Raw genomic sequence first — 16,476 nt, forward strand, 5'->3', positions numbered from 1 at the left:
TTCCTTAAGAGCCTTCTAATCTTTTCCTTAAATGCTTTGTCAGAGTGTGTGACAGATAAAGGAAGACAGTGCAGTTCAAACTAGAGATGACTTCTTTGTACACGTGTGATCATACATTTTCTAACTGGGAGGCGATGGGCTGCAGTGGAGTCTCCCCTGCAAACATCTACGTTTTCTTTTATTTATCTACACTCAAGTCCATGAGACGTTGATTCTGAAGTAAAAGCTGTAGAGGAATTTGTCTCTTTCTTTTTTTGATTGGCTGTTGAAATATATATAATCCTGGTAAAGGCTTTATCTGTTCACACACTTTCATTATTTTTATAATAGAGACAGAGTAAGGCACAATACTGCAACTGAGTGAGAGTTTGAGTTGAGATCGAGTTCACATCACAGCTAGGTCTGACATGAGTTGTGTTTATTATTTCATGTTAATATTTAGATTATTCTTCTAAACTAGAATTTGATATCTAGGATATTACTAAGAAGGGCATCTGGAGATCTATGGCAAGTCATAGATTTCCCCAGCTCTCCTCAAGAATGGAAGGAGATGGTGGGAATCAGAGTACTACCAGGAGACAGCAAGTAAAGCTGAAGACTTCTAGTTTATGGATGAACTCACTCATGTTAGCCACCTCCTCTGGCGTGATACATCTAAATAATTTGGTTTTCTTAGTGTTGGGTGAGCTGGATTTATTTCTCAAGTTTAATTTTTCACTGTGACATATGAGATGTCTGAAACTTGGGTATTTGGGCATGTTGAATGTTTTGTGGGTAAAGGTTAAATGTAGCCCATTAGGTAGCATATGTGTTGAATCTGGTACTTAAGATGTTGCTGTGAGATGTTTTCTGCCTTTTCCCTGACAGTTACTATTTGATCAATGAATGATGCCCTCTGAATTGAAGAATACCTTCTTTGTTTACCACAGGCACCTCCAGAGGGCTGGACTGCTCCTCCGGTTGCAATTGCCAGGGAGGTGCAGCCCTTCTCCAAAAGGGAGATTGCCACTTCCTGGCTGGCCCAGGAGGAGAATCCAGCGCTTCTGGTGGTTGTGGTTGAACCATTCAGCGTTAAATTGTAAAACCAATGCATTTATCTGTAGCTTAATGCTTTTCTGAAATGTATTGCAGTGTGCATCTTCATCCCACAGAGACCACTGACACCTGGCCATGCACCTAGAGGCAACTTTCTGTATGTGAGAAGCAGCGCTGAAGTTTGAGAGGTTGTGCTCTTCCAAGTGTACCATATGTACTATGTTTATCACCCCCAGTGCTGTGAGGTTGTTGTTTTACAGTGTAGGGTTTTGATTACTATCATGGAAATTATTAATATTTAAAATGAATTACTTAAACTTCTGCTGTCCTTTACAATGTTATGAAGTCTGCATATATCCCATTTTGGCACTTAATAGCTGACTGCAAAAGAAATTATTACTCCCCCTTCCTGTTAAGGCAGGAGGAGATCTCTGTTTTATTATGTCCAAATGGTATAGTTAATCAGAGACAACTAACGTAGAATACCACTACACGTAAATACTACTACTATCTAATTTCTAAAAAATTAATTTTTACTTAGATAAAACTCAATAGGAGTAAAATTCTCAATGGCATTACACCTCTAAAGAAAAATATGGATAATTGAGTTGCAGATATTGGTGGAAAAAAGAAAGCTGGAGAGAGAGTGGTAGTCTTGACTGCAGTGAGGATTTCATAGATATTTAAAAGTCTCTGTGCCTTTCTTCTGACAATTAGTTATGATAAGTCTTTAAGGAAGAAAGTCAGTTGGCAACATTTTCAAGGTACTGGAAAAAGAATATTCCCTCAGCAATCAAAGGCAGTGTTTTTTTTCAGATTGCATCCCTTGAAAAATTGGTATATTTTAAAGCACATTTGAGAATAACTACAAATTGTTTCTGTATTGCCTTTTTGCAGTCTGTACTTTGTAATGTAATGTGTTCAAAATATGTGTAATGAACATCTTCTCTTAAAATATGGAATTGACTGTCAGCTCCTGTCTTGTGGAGGCAGGGAAGAGCACGTGTATGGCAGCAGGAACTCAGGTTGAAGCTGCTTAATTTTCTGTAGAGTTTTGTGTGCCTTAGTCATCACACACTATTGAAAGTTTCCACTAACAGGCTTAATTGACATTTAGTAAGTGAAAACCAAACTGTTTTAGTTTGTGGGAAAAGAAAATAAAGACATAATTAAAGTATCAATGAAAGAAAATTAGATGCTGTTTCTGAGCAGGGTGATTTTCCTTAATTTCATCTACTGTCATGCATATATATATATATATATATATAAAACCCTGCCATAGTTTCTTTTCTCTATATCTGTTTATTTTGGTTTTATTCATCTGGGTTTTTTTTTCTGTTCAATTAAAAATGGTAGGATTGGACTCCCCTCTGAATTTTGCATGTCATAGTTTCATGTCTTTCCATCTTCTAGAACTAGATATCTGAATTTGTTTGCCTTTGGTCTTTAACTTCTAACGCTAACTGCGCTGCGTACTTTTCTCTTTTAGAAATTCTATACTTTCTGAACAATCCATCAATCTGATGTTCCTGATAAGCTTGCTGGTGACAAATTCCAGCGTGTGGATACTCTGCTTCTGAACTTCTTAAACCAAATTCACTACAAGTTGCCTTGAAACCTGATTATGTCTTTGAAACAGGGTTATACCAGCTAGGCAGCACAGCTACAGAGTTTCCAAGTATTTTCACTACTGAAACACATTTTACCTATCTTGAATCATGTGTCTTGAAGTATTATCCTTTCAGTAAGTAGGAACCTTATGGATAAAACTGAACAATCTTGGGAGTGACACTGTGTATCAATGAAAACCAGTGCCTGTAGCATCCTTGGGAGGACTGCACAGGGAACTGCAGCTTGTTGCAGTATGATGCGAATAGGACATTTGTAATCACTTGCAATATTCATCCTGAAACTGAGTGGTAAGTGCACTCAAATGATCATTCAAAACTTTTTAAAAATGGTACTTGCCCTGAGGTCCTTGCAGAAGTGTTCTGCTCTAAGACTTGCTGTCCACTGTGAATATCTTGGCCCACCCTGCAACCCGAAGGAATGGTGAAGGTGATTGAAGGTGTGCCTTAGAAGTATGGACCACATTTTCTGTGCTTGCCTTTAGGTGCTCATGTGTGTAAGACGGCATGAAATGCTGGCCTCTGTTCAGACAATAAGCATCTTCTGGATCTGTGAAAACTGTGCTTTTTTGTTAATACCTTTTATTTCATATTTAAGAAGGTCTTACTTGCAACACTGAGAGAAAATGTGATCATTCCTTATCCCAGAAAAGGGTTTTTTAAAATTTTCTCTCTCGATATTGCAAGCCTCAAAATGTTGCCAAAGGCGGTATCATGATTAATGTATCACTATTAGAGAGCAGACAGCAAGCCAGCTTATGACACATTTTTGCTTCAGTTAAGAAAACTAACAAAAAAAAAGTTATTCTGTATATTTCTTGGAACTTGCTGATGGATTATTACCTAGATGAACTCCAATGAAAAAATGAAACAATCAAAAGCCAAATACTTGAAGGCTATATTATCTTGCTCAGTACTTTGTAGTGCCTGCTGTATATTGTTCTACTGGGTGTTTAGCCATCAGCTGGAACATCTGAAAATTTTCTGCCCCTGAAAGGTCAGATTCTAAAATGGATCTGTCCTAGGTTGTCTGTAAGGCTGTTTCAGAGGTCTGCGTGCTCAATAAGAGTGAAAGTCTGTTTGTGTGCGTAACACTATGTCTACATTTTAAAACGAGCATGGAAAAAAAATATGAGCTTGCTATTAGTATTTCATGCAAAATAATTTCTGTTATATCCTATGCAATGTAGATATGGTCGTGGCTATACAATGATATTTGCTGCTGTATGCCTACATAGTTTTCAAAACTAAAATTCAATGCTTAGCTAAATTGCTAAGCAGATTGGTAAATGTCCAATTTTAGCAGCCTAGCATATGTTTATAATTTTTGTTTTAACATATGCTATGTTCGTTGAACTCCCCTCCCCACACATACGGTAGATAAAAGCTGTCACATCACAAAATGGTGGCAGCCCAACTTTTCTAATGTTTTCTATGGCACTTCAGAGTCTTGCATTAATTAGCTATTCTTGGAGAGGAGACAGACTCTCATCTTTGTAGAATTTTGGTTTCAAACCTGTCATGTACTTTGGTTTATGTATGCAGTAGCTCATCTGTGTTTCTGCAGCCAAAACTAGTAAAAAGCACCGGGCATAGAGAAAAGCGGTCACTGGGCGTGAGGATTCCTAGCAAATGGCTCTGACAGCAGGCCCATTGGGTTCACTGCTGGGCCCTAGTTTGCTCAAACAAGACCTTTCTCCCTCTTCCATTTTTCTAGGAGAGGCGGGTGAATAAAACAACACTGGTGCACAGGCCTTTTTCTTTTCCTTGTGAGGTGCTAAACCACACCCCTTTTCTCCTCCTTTTTCAACACAAGTGTAGAGAGGAATTTCCCGGAGTCTACAATTCTTTCCTAAACGTCAGTGGAGCAGAGGGGACTTTGTGACAAATACCACTGCAGCTGTGATAATGCTGTCTTAATCCTTGCTACGCTGTGACATGGGAGCCTGGGTTTAGACATAAAAGGATGTGCCTTATCAGTACTACAGTGTAATCCCTTATCATATCAAACTGACTTTTGCATGTGCTCCAAAGTGACTATTTTTTGGTATCTGCCTGCTGTTCTGCTGTTGTTAAGCTCCTGACTCTGGTGCATTTCTGTATGTGGAATGTCTGCTGTGCTGCTGCATGGAGGATGGTTGATTGGTTTTCTGTGGGGGATGGAGGAGCCTCACCCATCAACTGAAACTGTTGTAGATGTGGCAAGGGGTCTATTGTAGAGGATTGTGTCTGGTTGTATCTGTGCCTGGTCTAACCACAGCGTGGACAGGGGTCTTCTGATGCCTTTATCCCTGGCTGGTATAGGAGCAACCTCCTGCCCTCTAGTCTACCTTGTAGGTATGAGCTTTTGAGCAGCTTCATGCAGGCACAGTGAAAAGGTATTGCCAGAACGTAATGTGTGATGATATCCTTATTGAAGATCTGAGTTTCTGCAGCTGCATTAGACATCTCAGTGTGGAGATTGAGGTACAGGCCCATGAGGAGCTGCTGAGGCACCTGGGAATGTGGCAGTGGCAGCATCAAGGTAACTCCTGATGTAACAGGAGATAATGGGGCTTGCATGTTTACCTGCAGGGCTTTGAGAAACCCCAGTAGGAACCGCTGGCAGAGCAGCTTGCTTCCAAAGCCCTGAGTTGGCTCCCCACTGTGAGTCGGCACTGCTGTCAAGCCCAAAGCATGTGACCCACTGGTAATGCTGGTGGAGTACTTCATCTTTTTATTGTAGATGCTAGTGGTGGTTGTTCAATGTTTATTTTCTATTTATGTATTTGTTTTTAGCTACAGGACCTACAGCTGCTGTTTGGCTTGCTGTGGTTGTTAGCTGGCTGGCAGTCTCTGCTGTGGGATTATGGTTTTGTCAGTGTGCACAGAAACCAGTTTTGTTTTATGTTGCCAAGTAATAAGCATGGTGGAAATGAAGGAAGAAAATGATAAATTTAAACTGTGACTTCTCAGACTTTTGGATAGATGGCTACTAGAAATAACTGTTATTTATTACAAGCGAACATAAGTAGTTAGTGTATCCTTAACATCAGTTATTTATTGCTAGCAGAAAGGTAAAGACATTTCTTTATTTTCCAGTGTTGCTCTCTGCCCTAGAAAATGTTTTGTTGATATTGAAGGTTTCTTGTATGATGAAAAGAGTGTAAGTTTGGCTTTTTGCTTCCTTCTCTATGGCTTCTCTCCCCAAATGCAATTTATCACCAGTGGAGTTGAATTAAGTCCTATACAATTTTTTTTTAATGATTCTTGAAGTAGCGTAGATGAGTCTGTGGTGGGAGAGGGCAGCAGAAGAGTGTTTGTGAAGGACTTCAGTGTCTGGTGCTTTTGTGTGATACTGTTTTAGTGGCTCCTTTACTGCTTGTTCACAGTACTTGGATGCTGAATAACTCACAGAGCAATGCTGGATAACCATAACTTTTTTTCTTATGGCTCAGAGTGAGTTTTGCTTTAGATTAGAATAATAGTGCAGATAGTAATGCAATTTAACTGCTTGATGCACAAACATAATGTTAGTGTGAAAACTCTGATAAAAGTTCATCTTATCTGTAGGTTTATCTCCTGAACGGGTTTGTGAAGACTATATATCACTTGCTAAGAAAAATTAGCATTTCTGAACTATTAGCAACTGATAGCAGTGTTGCACATTACAAATACTGAAAAATCATCAGGTAAGATGTTAGAGAAGTGTATGCTAGTCTCCCTTAAAAGTAATGAGTCTTAAAATAAACAAACAAGCAAATGTGTCCTGTGTGTCCCCCTGCCCAACACTTACGGTTCTCGTTTTATCTTTTTCCATAAAGGTAATAATCATGAGAAGAACTGTTCATGTGGAAGTTCAACTTCTTATATGGCTTTCTGATTCTCAAAGGGATGGTATTTATGAAAGCAGCAAACATCACGAGACTCACGATAGAATCATGAGTTCTTCGTACATTACAGTTACACATACAAGTTTTGAATCAAATTTTTTAGAAAAATAAACGGATGGGCAGATGGTGATATTTTCTTAAGGGAAGCTGAATTCATTATCTGACTAGAACTGGGTGGTTCAAGCAGCTGTTTAAAAAAGAGAATTCACTTCCCATGAAGGAGAACATACGTTTGGGGAAAATCATAGAATCACCAGGTTGGAAAGGACCCACTGGATCATCGAGTCCAACCATTTCTAACACTCCCTTAAACCATGTCCCTAAGCACTTCATCAACCCATTCCTTAAACACCTGCAGGGAAGGTGACTCGACCACCTTCCTGGGCAGCCTGTTCCAGTGCCTGATGACTCTTTCCATGAAGATTTTTTTTCTGATATCCAGCCTGAACCTCCCCGGGTGGAGCTTGAGGCCATTCCCCCTTGTCCTGTCCTCAGTCTCTTGGGAGAAGATGCCAGCTCCCTCCTCTCCACAACCTCCTTTCAGGTAGATGTAGAGAGTAATAAGGTCTCCCCTCAGCCTCCTCTTCTCCAGGCTAAACAACCCCACCTCTCTCAGCCGCTCCTCATAAGACTTTTTCTCCAGCCCCCTCACCAGCTTCATTGGTCTTCTAAAAATGGAGACTAATTTCAAAATGTAAGGCTATCCCTTGTTTTAGACTGTGTCAGAGAGGTTTCGTGTGTGTGTGTATTCATTTATGGAAAAACCTTATCAGTATGGGGAGAGAACTAATTTGGTGAAATAGTTTCCCAAACCAAAAAAAAAAAAAAAAGGCAGTCCTATCCAGTTTCCAGTTTCAGAATGAGATAAAAGTTGTTGCTCTTTTTTTCTTAAGCTATTCGACCAGAGAAAGGATTAAACCAAATATTTAGTAATCTTACGCTGCCCTGCCAAATTTAATTTCTAACTACCCAACTTGCCTTTATTTTGATTTATTGAGATACAATTACTTAAGGAAGTAGACCTGTAGAGAACATCCAGGCGTAAGCCAGAAGAAAGGAAGCCAAATGTGAACATACTCCTTATGTTTTACAGATTTGTTTATTTTGCACACTATATTCTAGAATGTACCTGTTCTATTTGCATATATATTTTTTGAGCTTAAGAATATGGAAAACAATCTTAGCTTCTTTATTTTTTTTTTATGCTTGTTTCTCTTATGTTTCTGTGGAAAGGCAGCCAGATACTGTAATCCTAGTGTAAAGATGGAAAGCTATCCCTTGAAGACTGTGATCTGTTCATGGCATATGCCCTTTCATTTCCCATTTCTTTAAGTCTTTCACAGGAAATTCTCTCACCTAGAGAACCTATGTCCCTGGATTTCATGGCTCATAGACAAATACAAACGAGTTTAATGTTTGGGGCATGTGCCTTGCCCCAGTCACTTAAATTCTAATGCCTCTGTTTTTCCCATTTCATAATAAGCAAATTGGAGTGCTTAATTATTTCACTGGAACCTATGCTAATATTTGTGAAGCCCAACTGTGGTTTTTCAGGTGATTTTGCATCTCAGAATGGGTTTATGCATTTGAAGTGACTGAAGGGCTTGCGATTCTCAAAACTCTGGTTTTGGAATTACTGTCTTTGAATACTAGACCGTAATACAGTAGTGCACATGTGCAGCACAAAGCCAGTTTTTAAATAGGGCAGATGTGTAAAGATGGCCCTTTGACAGGAAACAAGTTGTTTAGTTCAGACATCTTTCTGAATCTCATGACTTCATTGATTTTCCTGATATTTGGAGAGTCTCTATGCGCGATACAGCAATGCAAGCCATGAAAATGGGCATTCTGGAAACATATGGAAAAATGGGTTTGTGCTCAACCCCAAGTGCTAAAACTGATCTGACTGTGTGGAGCCTTTATTGTGAATCTTGTGCAATACTCATATGTGAACTTAATATGCTGTTTATACCTAAATATGTGCCTTGTGGTCTGGCCATCTGTTTTTTTCACAATGGTTTAGTGGCTTGAAGGGTTAAACTGGTTTTGTTTGGCATTAAGCAAGAATTAATGATGATTGCATAGTGTGTGCCACATGCATCTGGTTGATATGGAGCGCCTTCCGTAGCTTCTGCTAATGAGGGAAGATGATACAACAACAAGTTAATGCTTGGGGTTTTATTACAAGCAAGTCCCAGACTGCTAAGGGGCGTTGTTACATTTCTGAGTTTCTCCTGAGTGTGTTCAGTTATTGCCTTGTCTTCTAACCAGATGAAGAGTCCTATTCCAAAGCAGGTCTGATGTTTATTCAGCCTGAAAGAGTAGCACTATCTGGAATGGGGTTAATGCTATAGACCTAGAGTCATTAATACAGATGCAATGATGCAGAAGACTGATAATTGAACGAGATAACCTAGCTGAAATTTCATCACAATGAAATGTTCCCTCCTCTGAAGTCAAAATAGTGGTTTATAATGGGAACTTTGTCATATTAACCAAACAGACATTTGGATTTCACTTACCCCTGAGATACTAGCAATTCCTGCAGCAAGATTGCAGTTCCTAACACAGTTTCCTTAAATTTATTTTTTCTTTTTCTAGATTGTAAGAGTTTGCAATGGCAATGCTCTGGAAATTCATGAGAGTAGCTAAGTATTCTAAAACAGCTTTATCATCAAAAGTAAAGGCAAGAGAAATTCCCACCCATTCAAGGCATTCTTCATCAAAGACTGTATCTTCAGATTTTGCTGCCAACACACCATGCTCAAATACTGTGGAACTGCTTGGTAAAGCTTACCCTCAAGATGATTACAGCAATGTCACTGAGAAGATACTTTCCAAAGTGGGGAAGAACTTGCACAACAAAAAACATCACCCTTTGTGGCTAATCAAGGAGCAGGTGAAAGACCACTTTTACAAACAATATTTAGGACGCCGTGGGACCCCGCTTTTTTCTGTCTATGATGGTCTTTCTCCAGTGGTTACAGTACAGCAGAATTTTGATAGTTTGCTTATTCCACAAAACCATGCCAGCAGAAGGAAAGAGGATAACTATTACTTGAATCGTGATCACATGCTAAGAGCACATACATCAGCTCATCAGTGGGACTTGATACACTCTGGCCTAGATGCCTTTCTGGCAGTGGGAGATGTCTACCGGCGTGATACAATTGATAACACCCACTACCCAGTGTTCCATCAGATGGAAGGAGTTCGACTCTTCTCCTGTCATGAGGTAGGAATTCTCTAGTTGGGGTGAAAGATTTTTGAGTAAGTTTCATGCTCTTGTATTTGCTGTAAGCAAAGCGCATGCATGTAAACATGTTACAGCAACAAGTCATATGCTGTACGTTGATAAAGATCAAGTGATCGGTCGTGTATTTATACTTCTAATTGGTGGAAAATGTTGAATTTGAAAACAACTCTAAACTTCCCCAGAAGAATGTAAAAAAAAAAAAAAGAAAGATGTTATTCTTGAAAGTTAGCAAAATACAACGTTTCCTGAAAGGAAACAGTTTGTTCAGTTAATAAGCTGCATGATTCAATTCCAGTTCTATCACAAGTCTCTTCCTTTGAGGTCACTTTACCAAAGACTTAGTCATATTAATAGTTGAATTATTCTTGGATGTGAGTTCTTGCATCTGCATCCAGAGTGCAGTTTTTATTCTGTCACCTTTTTTCTTATAAGAGCTCCAACCTTCTGTAAATTAATGCCTTTTTTAATGAATTGTTCCATTCTTCCTCTCATCCTAAAGACGTCTGTTGCAGCTGATAGTTATGGTGTGTGATACATACACAGTAGTCTTGGAACCCATAGGCATCAGCTAAAGAGCTCTAGGTAGATGCCCAAGACGAGTTTATATGTTTTGTTGGCTCAGGTTGTGTGTTCTGCAAATGCTTGGTGTCGTTAAGTATTCTACTGTAGCATTGATCAGCAGTAAATATGAGCCAGTTTGTTTTCCAGATAGTAATTGATTTATATAATTTGTGTATGCTTGTAGCAATACTGCCAAATTCACATTGCTATAACTAAAAGTATCTTATTCTAATAATACTGAAATGTAGATCATTCTTAAAGTGGTTGCCAGTGGGTGACAGGAGCTTGGCAGGGAAGCCTGATGGGTTTGGATGCCTCAGGGGAAACCAGGGTAATCACAGAGCACTGCTTTTCTTACTGGTAGGAAGGGTTTTGTGCTGCCTGCACTGGAGTTTCCCACCCTGTGTTGTCACTGCTTCTTCCACTTCGAAAACGTACCTGCCTCTGCAGATGTCCTGTAAACTATGTGGTGTCAAATATAGCTTTCAACCGCTTCTTTGATAACCAGAAAATGGAAATCTTGCAGATTTATCCAGTCTTGTTTGTTGGCTCTTCTTTTCTCATAGGTCTGTTTATGAATACAATCAGGGTATCTGCAAGAGAAAATTTTAAAATATTGCAATAAGAAAATACCATTTCTTAATGTTGTATGTTCATGACAAATTTTTTTACTTGAGCAGGATTTCAGGCATTCAGGTAGATTTTTATCTGTCACACAATTCTAATATTGACACTCTTGCAGGATGGAATGTCTGCAAACTTAGGTGTGATTGACCTAATTATTGAAATCATTGGTAATGAATATGTTCCTTAATACGTTTTGGTCCTAATGACAGACTATTTATTTCTTCTCTACAAATTTAATAATTGGAATAATAGTATTTTAATAACTGGGGAGAAAGTTACATAAATGTTCACTGACATAATTTATCTATCTAATACACCGTGTATAACAATCTGATTCATTACATTGTACATTTCTTGTTTATTTATCTCTTCTTTCTTTTTCCTCAAGAAAATGTTTGAGATGTTATTGGAGAATGCTAATACCTGTTGAATTTGGTGCTGGGAAATGTCTGTCTCTCTGAAGACTTTTTCTATACTGATGAAGGAAGAATAGTGGTCCGATGCACAAGGTGTAAAGTTTTGTTTGGGCAACATGCATAAATGCTAATCCTTAGCATGATCTAAAGCATCCTTTTTTGCTTCAGTTGCAGGTTAAATACCGATACATTCTTGCAATATGTAAAACTGCTTACAGTCGTCATCACAAGAGGCTTGTGGAAAAAATTGTATGTCTAATTCTGAAATTTTGCTGGGGACTGTTTCTGTGGTTTATATTCTGGTTTCCTCTTCAAAATAACACAAATGTAAATAATTCTTGAAGGAACTGAGTGGAACAAAGGTTAAATGGAGGTAATACCACTTGAGAGGAATATTTTTATATTCATTTATTTATACCCATGTTTAAGTTGTAACCCACTGAGCAGAAATGTGTGAATGTCAGGCCTGTCATAATACCTTATCTCAGACTTTTCATTCATAAGAGGACTGCAATCTCTGGTGAGAGGAAATTTGCACAGATTTGGAACTAAGAGAAAAACTGTTAGCTCTTAGCTACAAGCCCTGGGCACATTTCATCTTATGGTCAATAAAATAATTTTATTTTATATATGCTCTACTCAGTTTACTGCTCTACTTTGTTCTTTTTGATTTATACTTTTATCTTTTGGTGTCTTCCCAGTGAAAGTGACAGAACTGAGGGGTTGTAAACAAACCCTGGAACACAGAGTAATTTTATAGGAACTTAAATTTGGAGAAATTTGAGCCCTAAATAACATTTTTTACCCCAAATAACATTTCTTTTTTGTTCTTCTCATTCAGCATCCCTATTTTCCTTCTAAAAGGCTTATGGATTTGTTTTTCTTATATTGTGTATGCCTTTTTTTCTTCATTCAGTCCCTTGGATTGGCAATATTGATACTACTGTGGTCAGGTTTGAACGGGCAAACTTTCCTGGGTGGACTGTAAATAAATGATTTCTGTGCTATGCAGTGGTCTTTGGTACAGTTCTTTACCTACCCCCATTTATGAAAAAGATTAAAAAAAGCCCTCAACTAAATTACACTTTGTGCATTTTAGCCATTAGAGGGAGCCAGTATAAACCCAATGGCAATCGCAGAACATTTTCCAGTTGACAACAGTGTTTACACATTGGAAGGAGACTTCATAAGGTATTTTATAGTCTGTACTGAATTATACATAAATTTTAGGGGGAACAGATGTGAAAACATAGGAATTGCTCTTCTAATTTTGTAATCTTGTTCCGATGGAGGCCAATACTAGATGTAAATTTTTAGTGTTCCTTGGAGCATTTACAGTATGTGTGAGAATATTTGTGTATTTAACCACGAGTCATAATAGCAATGTTTAGCTGGGCACTGAGGAAAAAATATCTTAAAAGGCTTAAGAGGACTAGCCCTCTAAAACTTGAGGATAGGGAGAGGCTTGTCCTCCCCTTCATGGATCCACGCTTGTTCCATATCTTGATCATACTATGTCCATCCCTACATGGATCCATGCTTTTTCCATCTCTTGATCATACCACCATGTGCCAGCAGTTGCTCTACCTGCATCTTAAGCACACCCAGGCAATGGAAGCAGTGCATATATTTTGTGAAACACTCAGCTCAATAAACAGCGGATGGTCTTTGAGATGTTGATTGTGAGCCATCAGTTCCAAGGAGCCTGGGAGATGGCCGCCTTCTCTCAGGGAGCAGGGAAAAGCATACAGGAGCAGAGGCACCTGAACTGGATGCACCATGTTAAAAGAAAGAACAGCAACATTACTTTGCCAGAGTATTCTGGTCTGGATTTATTCCTGAAGCTGAAATTTGTCTGAGTGCTAGGAATAAAGGGCCTGACTAGTTCAAGTGGAACTGACTTCACTCTTGGAGATGTCTGCCCAGGTTCTGAGTGTTGTACCATTCACTATTTCCCAAGCTGTGATGTATGAATCATGCCATAATAAGTAGAGCTTCAGTTCTGAGGCCCTTCTGAGGACCAACATTGTATTCTTTGTTATTTTTAGTTTAAAGTTTGCCAGTGAAGGACATCAGAAAATCTGTGAGCTTTTCATACTGGTTCATGGTCTAGAAAGTTTGGAAGCCACTAGTGCATCTTCTCTTAGAAAGAATTTGTAGAAAATATTTTTTTCAAAATATGTTATTATTTGTGTCTCATCCAGCTAAAAAAAATAAATTAGAAGTCTTACAAAGTTTTTCAGAATAAAGCAGTTAAATCTATTCAAGGCAATGTTGAAAGTGTACGGAAAAAAAAAAAGCAAAATACTTATAATGGTATTTGGGCAGTCTAGGGTGCTTAAAATAAAGGATTTGCTTTTACCACAGAAAGAGATATGTGAGTCCTATCCCATATCCTGAGCTGCATCAAAAGAAATGTGGCCAGGAGGTCGAGGGAGCTGATTCTGACCCTCTATTCCTCTCTTGTGAGAACTCCTCTGGAGTATTGTGTCTAGTTCTAGAATCCTCAACCTAAGAAGGATATGGAGCCGTTGGAATGAGTCCAGAGGAGGGCTACAAAGATGATCAGAGGGTTGGAGCACCTGTGCTATGAGGACAGCTTGAGAGAGTTGGAGTTCTTCAGCCTTGAGAACAGAAGTCTCCAGGGAGACTTCATAGCAGCCTTCCAGTACCTGAAGGGGGCTACAAGAAAGCTGGGGAGGGACTTTTGGAAAGGCATGTAGTGATAGGATTGAGGGGGTAATGGTTTTAAGCTGAAAGAGGGGAGATTTAGGCTAGACATTAAGAAGAAATTCTTCACAATTAGGGTGGTGAGGCACTGGCACAGGTTGCCCAGGGAAGTTGTGGATGCCCCATCCTGTTCAAGGCCAGGTTGGATGGGGCCTTGAGCAGCCCAGTCTGTTGGGAGGTGTCCCTGCCCATGGCAGATGCATTGGACTTAGATGATCTTAAGGTCCCTTCCAACTCAAACCATTCTATGCTTCTATATATCTGCCCAGACCATTCTATGATGTATTCTATGATACAGCCCAGGATACACTTGGTTTTCTGGGCTGCAGGTGCAAATTGCTGTCTCATGTTGAGCTTCTCATCCACCAGCACCCCAAAGTCCTTCTCTTCAGGGCTACTCACAATCCATACTCTGCCCAGCCTATAATTGTGCTTGGGATTGCTCTAGCCCAGGTATAGGACCTTACACTTGGCCTTGTTGAACTTCAAGAGGTTTGCATGGGTCCACCTCTCAAGCCTGTCAGGGTCCCTCTGGATGGTATCCCTTCCCTCCAGCATGTAGACTGCACCACAGATCATTGTGTCATTGGCAAGCTTGCTGAGAATGCACTCAATCCCACTGTCCATATCTCTGACAAAGATGTTAAACAACACTGGTCCCAATACTGACCCCTGCAGAACACCACTTGTCACCAGTCTCCACTTGGACATTGAGCCATTGATAAAAACTCTTTGAGTGCAACCATCCAGCCAATTCCTTATCCACTGAAATGTCCATCCTTCAAATCCACATCTCAGTTCAGACACAAGGATTTTGCGCTGGACAGTGTTGAATGTTTTTCACAAATCCAGGTAGATTATGTCAGTTTACTCTTCCCTTATCAGCCAACTCTGTGCTCCATTGTAGAAGACCACCAGATTCATCAGGCATGACTTGCCCTTAGTGAAGCCATGTTGACTGTCACCAATTACCTCCTTATTTTCCATGTGCCTCAGCAGAGTTTCCAGGAGGATTTGCTCTGTGGTCTCACAGAGGTGAGACTGGCTAGCCTGTGGTTTCCCCAGGTCTTCCTTTTTTTCCTTACGTCTCATAACTGATATGTGTGTATCAGTGTTGATTTTTCTTTCCTGTTCCAAACATCTGTATGGCTTTCCCTTAAACATGGTGATTTTTTTTTCAGAAACACTTCTATTACATTAAAAAAATATAAACAGAAATAACCTTTCCTGCTGTACTTGGAGGACTGAAAACCGAAGAATCCAGAAATTCAAGTGGCCAGTCTGCAAGCCTTGTTGCTTGAAGTGATTTTTGCCATTTCTCCCAAACCAAATGCTTATCAATAAGAAGTCAAGAGCATTCTGTGGACAGATGTGTATCTCTTTGGCACACGAAACTGCCTGGATGAGGGTGCAGGTTTACAAGGTTCACCCTCTTGGAGGCTGATTGGGACTGGCATTAGATTTTCTTTTCGATGAGCCATCTTCGAGTGGCATCATCTTCATAATTCTTCATCCATCCATTAAGTGTTAGAGCACATTAAAAATGTTGCGGAAATGGTTTGCTATTTGTAAGTGGATTTAGAGTGCAGCTGTTTTTTTATTTATAGGGATATTCATCAAGGTTAGGGAGTCAAAATGCATTTGATGTGGCAAGGTTGAGTGCTGGCACATGCAGAACCTCATGCAGAGCTAGTCTTAGGTGCTGGTTTGTCTGTAAGTATAAGTACATAAACAAGATGTATTCATTATCTTAATTGCTGGTGTATGCATGACTGGCAAGAGGCATACACAACTGCATTGTGAAAAGACAGGATGTATTATAGTCACAGATCTTTCTGATCTGAAACCTACTATGAATGCTGTCCTGTCAAGAGACAATCTTGGAGGGAATCCTAAGTGTATGGATAATGAAGGCTATCATAATGGATAATGTTTATAATGGATAAAAAGCCTGTCAAGGGACTGAATAAATCTTGGGGTCCATGTTCAAATCACACACGTGACTTCTTCCCTCCATGCCAGGCTGAGAAATAGTCCAAAGTGCTTTTGAAGGTTGTTTTATTTGTCTGGTATTTGTCTAGTTAAACCCCAAGTCTTCTGGCCATTACATGTTGCCAGATTTGGCTAAATTGTGAGTAAATTTCATGCCACATGGTGAGGTCATGTTGATTCCTTTCTGCCTTCTCTTTTGTAATGCAGCATCAGTCAGATATGCTGGTAAATCGTGGTAATTCTTATTTTTTTTTACTTCTGCATGATGACACAATATTCAGTTTTTTGCACACCTTCACTTAAAGAAAAAACTTATTGTCCTTGCACTAGACAGACACACAGGTGCTTTATTTATGGTG

The 16,476-nt window shown here is 39.4% G+C and overlaps 1 protein-coding gene across 2 annotated transcripts in view; it reads left to right on the top strand.

Annotated features, from left to right (window-relative positions):
- The window catches only part of FARS2 (phenylalanyl-tRNA synthetase 2, mitochondrial), a 248,212-nt gene that overhangs the window by 41,297 nt on the left and 190,439 nt on the right, over window positions 1–16,476 (top strand). For both annotated transcript variants that reach the window (XM_054059316.1, XM_009564121.2), the window contains exon 3: window positions 9,137–9,770. In XM_054059316.1, coding sequence (XP_053915291.1) covers window positions 9,153–9,770 — 618 coding nt within the window. In that variant the 5' untranslated portion in view covers window positions 9,137–9,152. The remainder of the gene's footprint in view (window positions 1–9,136; window positions 9,771–16,476) is intronic.

Source organism: Cuculus canorus, chromosome 2, assembly GCF_017976375.1.
Source record: "Cuculus canorus isolate bCucCan1 chromosome 2, bCucCan1.pri, whole genome shotgun sequence".
NCBI classification, from domain to species: Eukaryota; Metazoa; Chordata; class Aves; order Cuculiformes; family Cuculidae; genus Cuculus; species Cuculus canorus.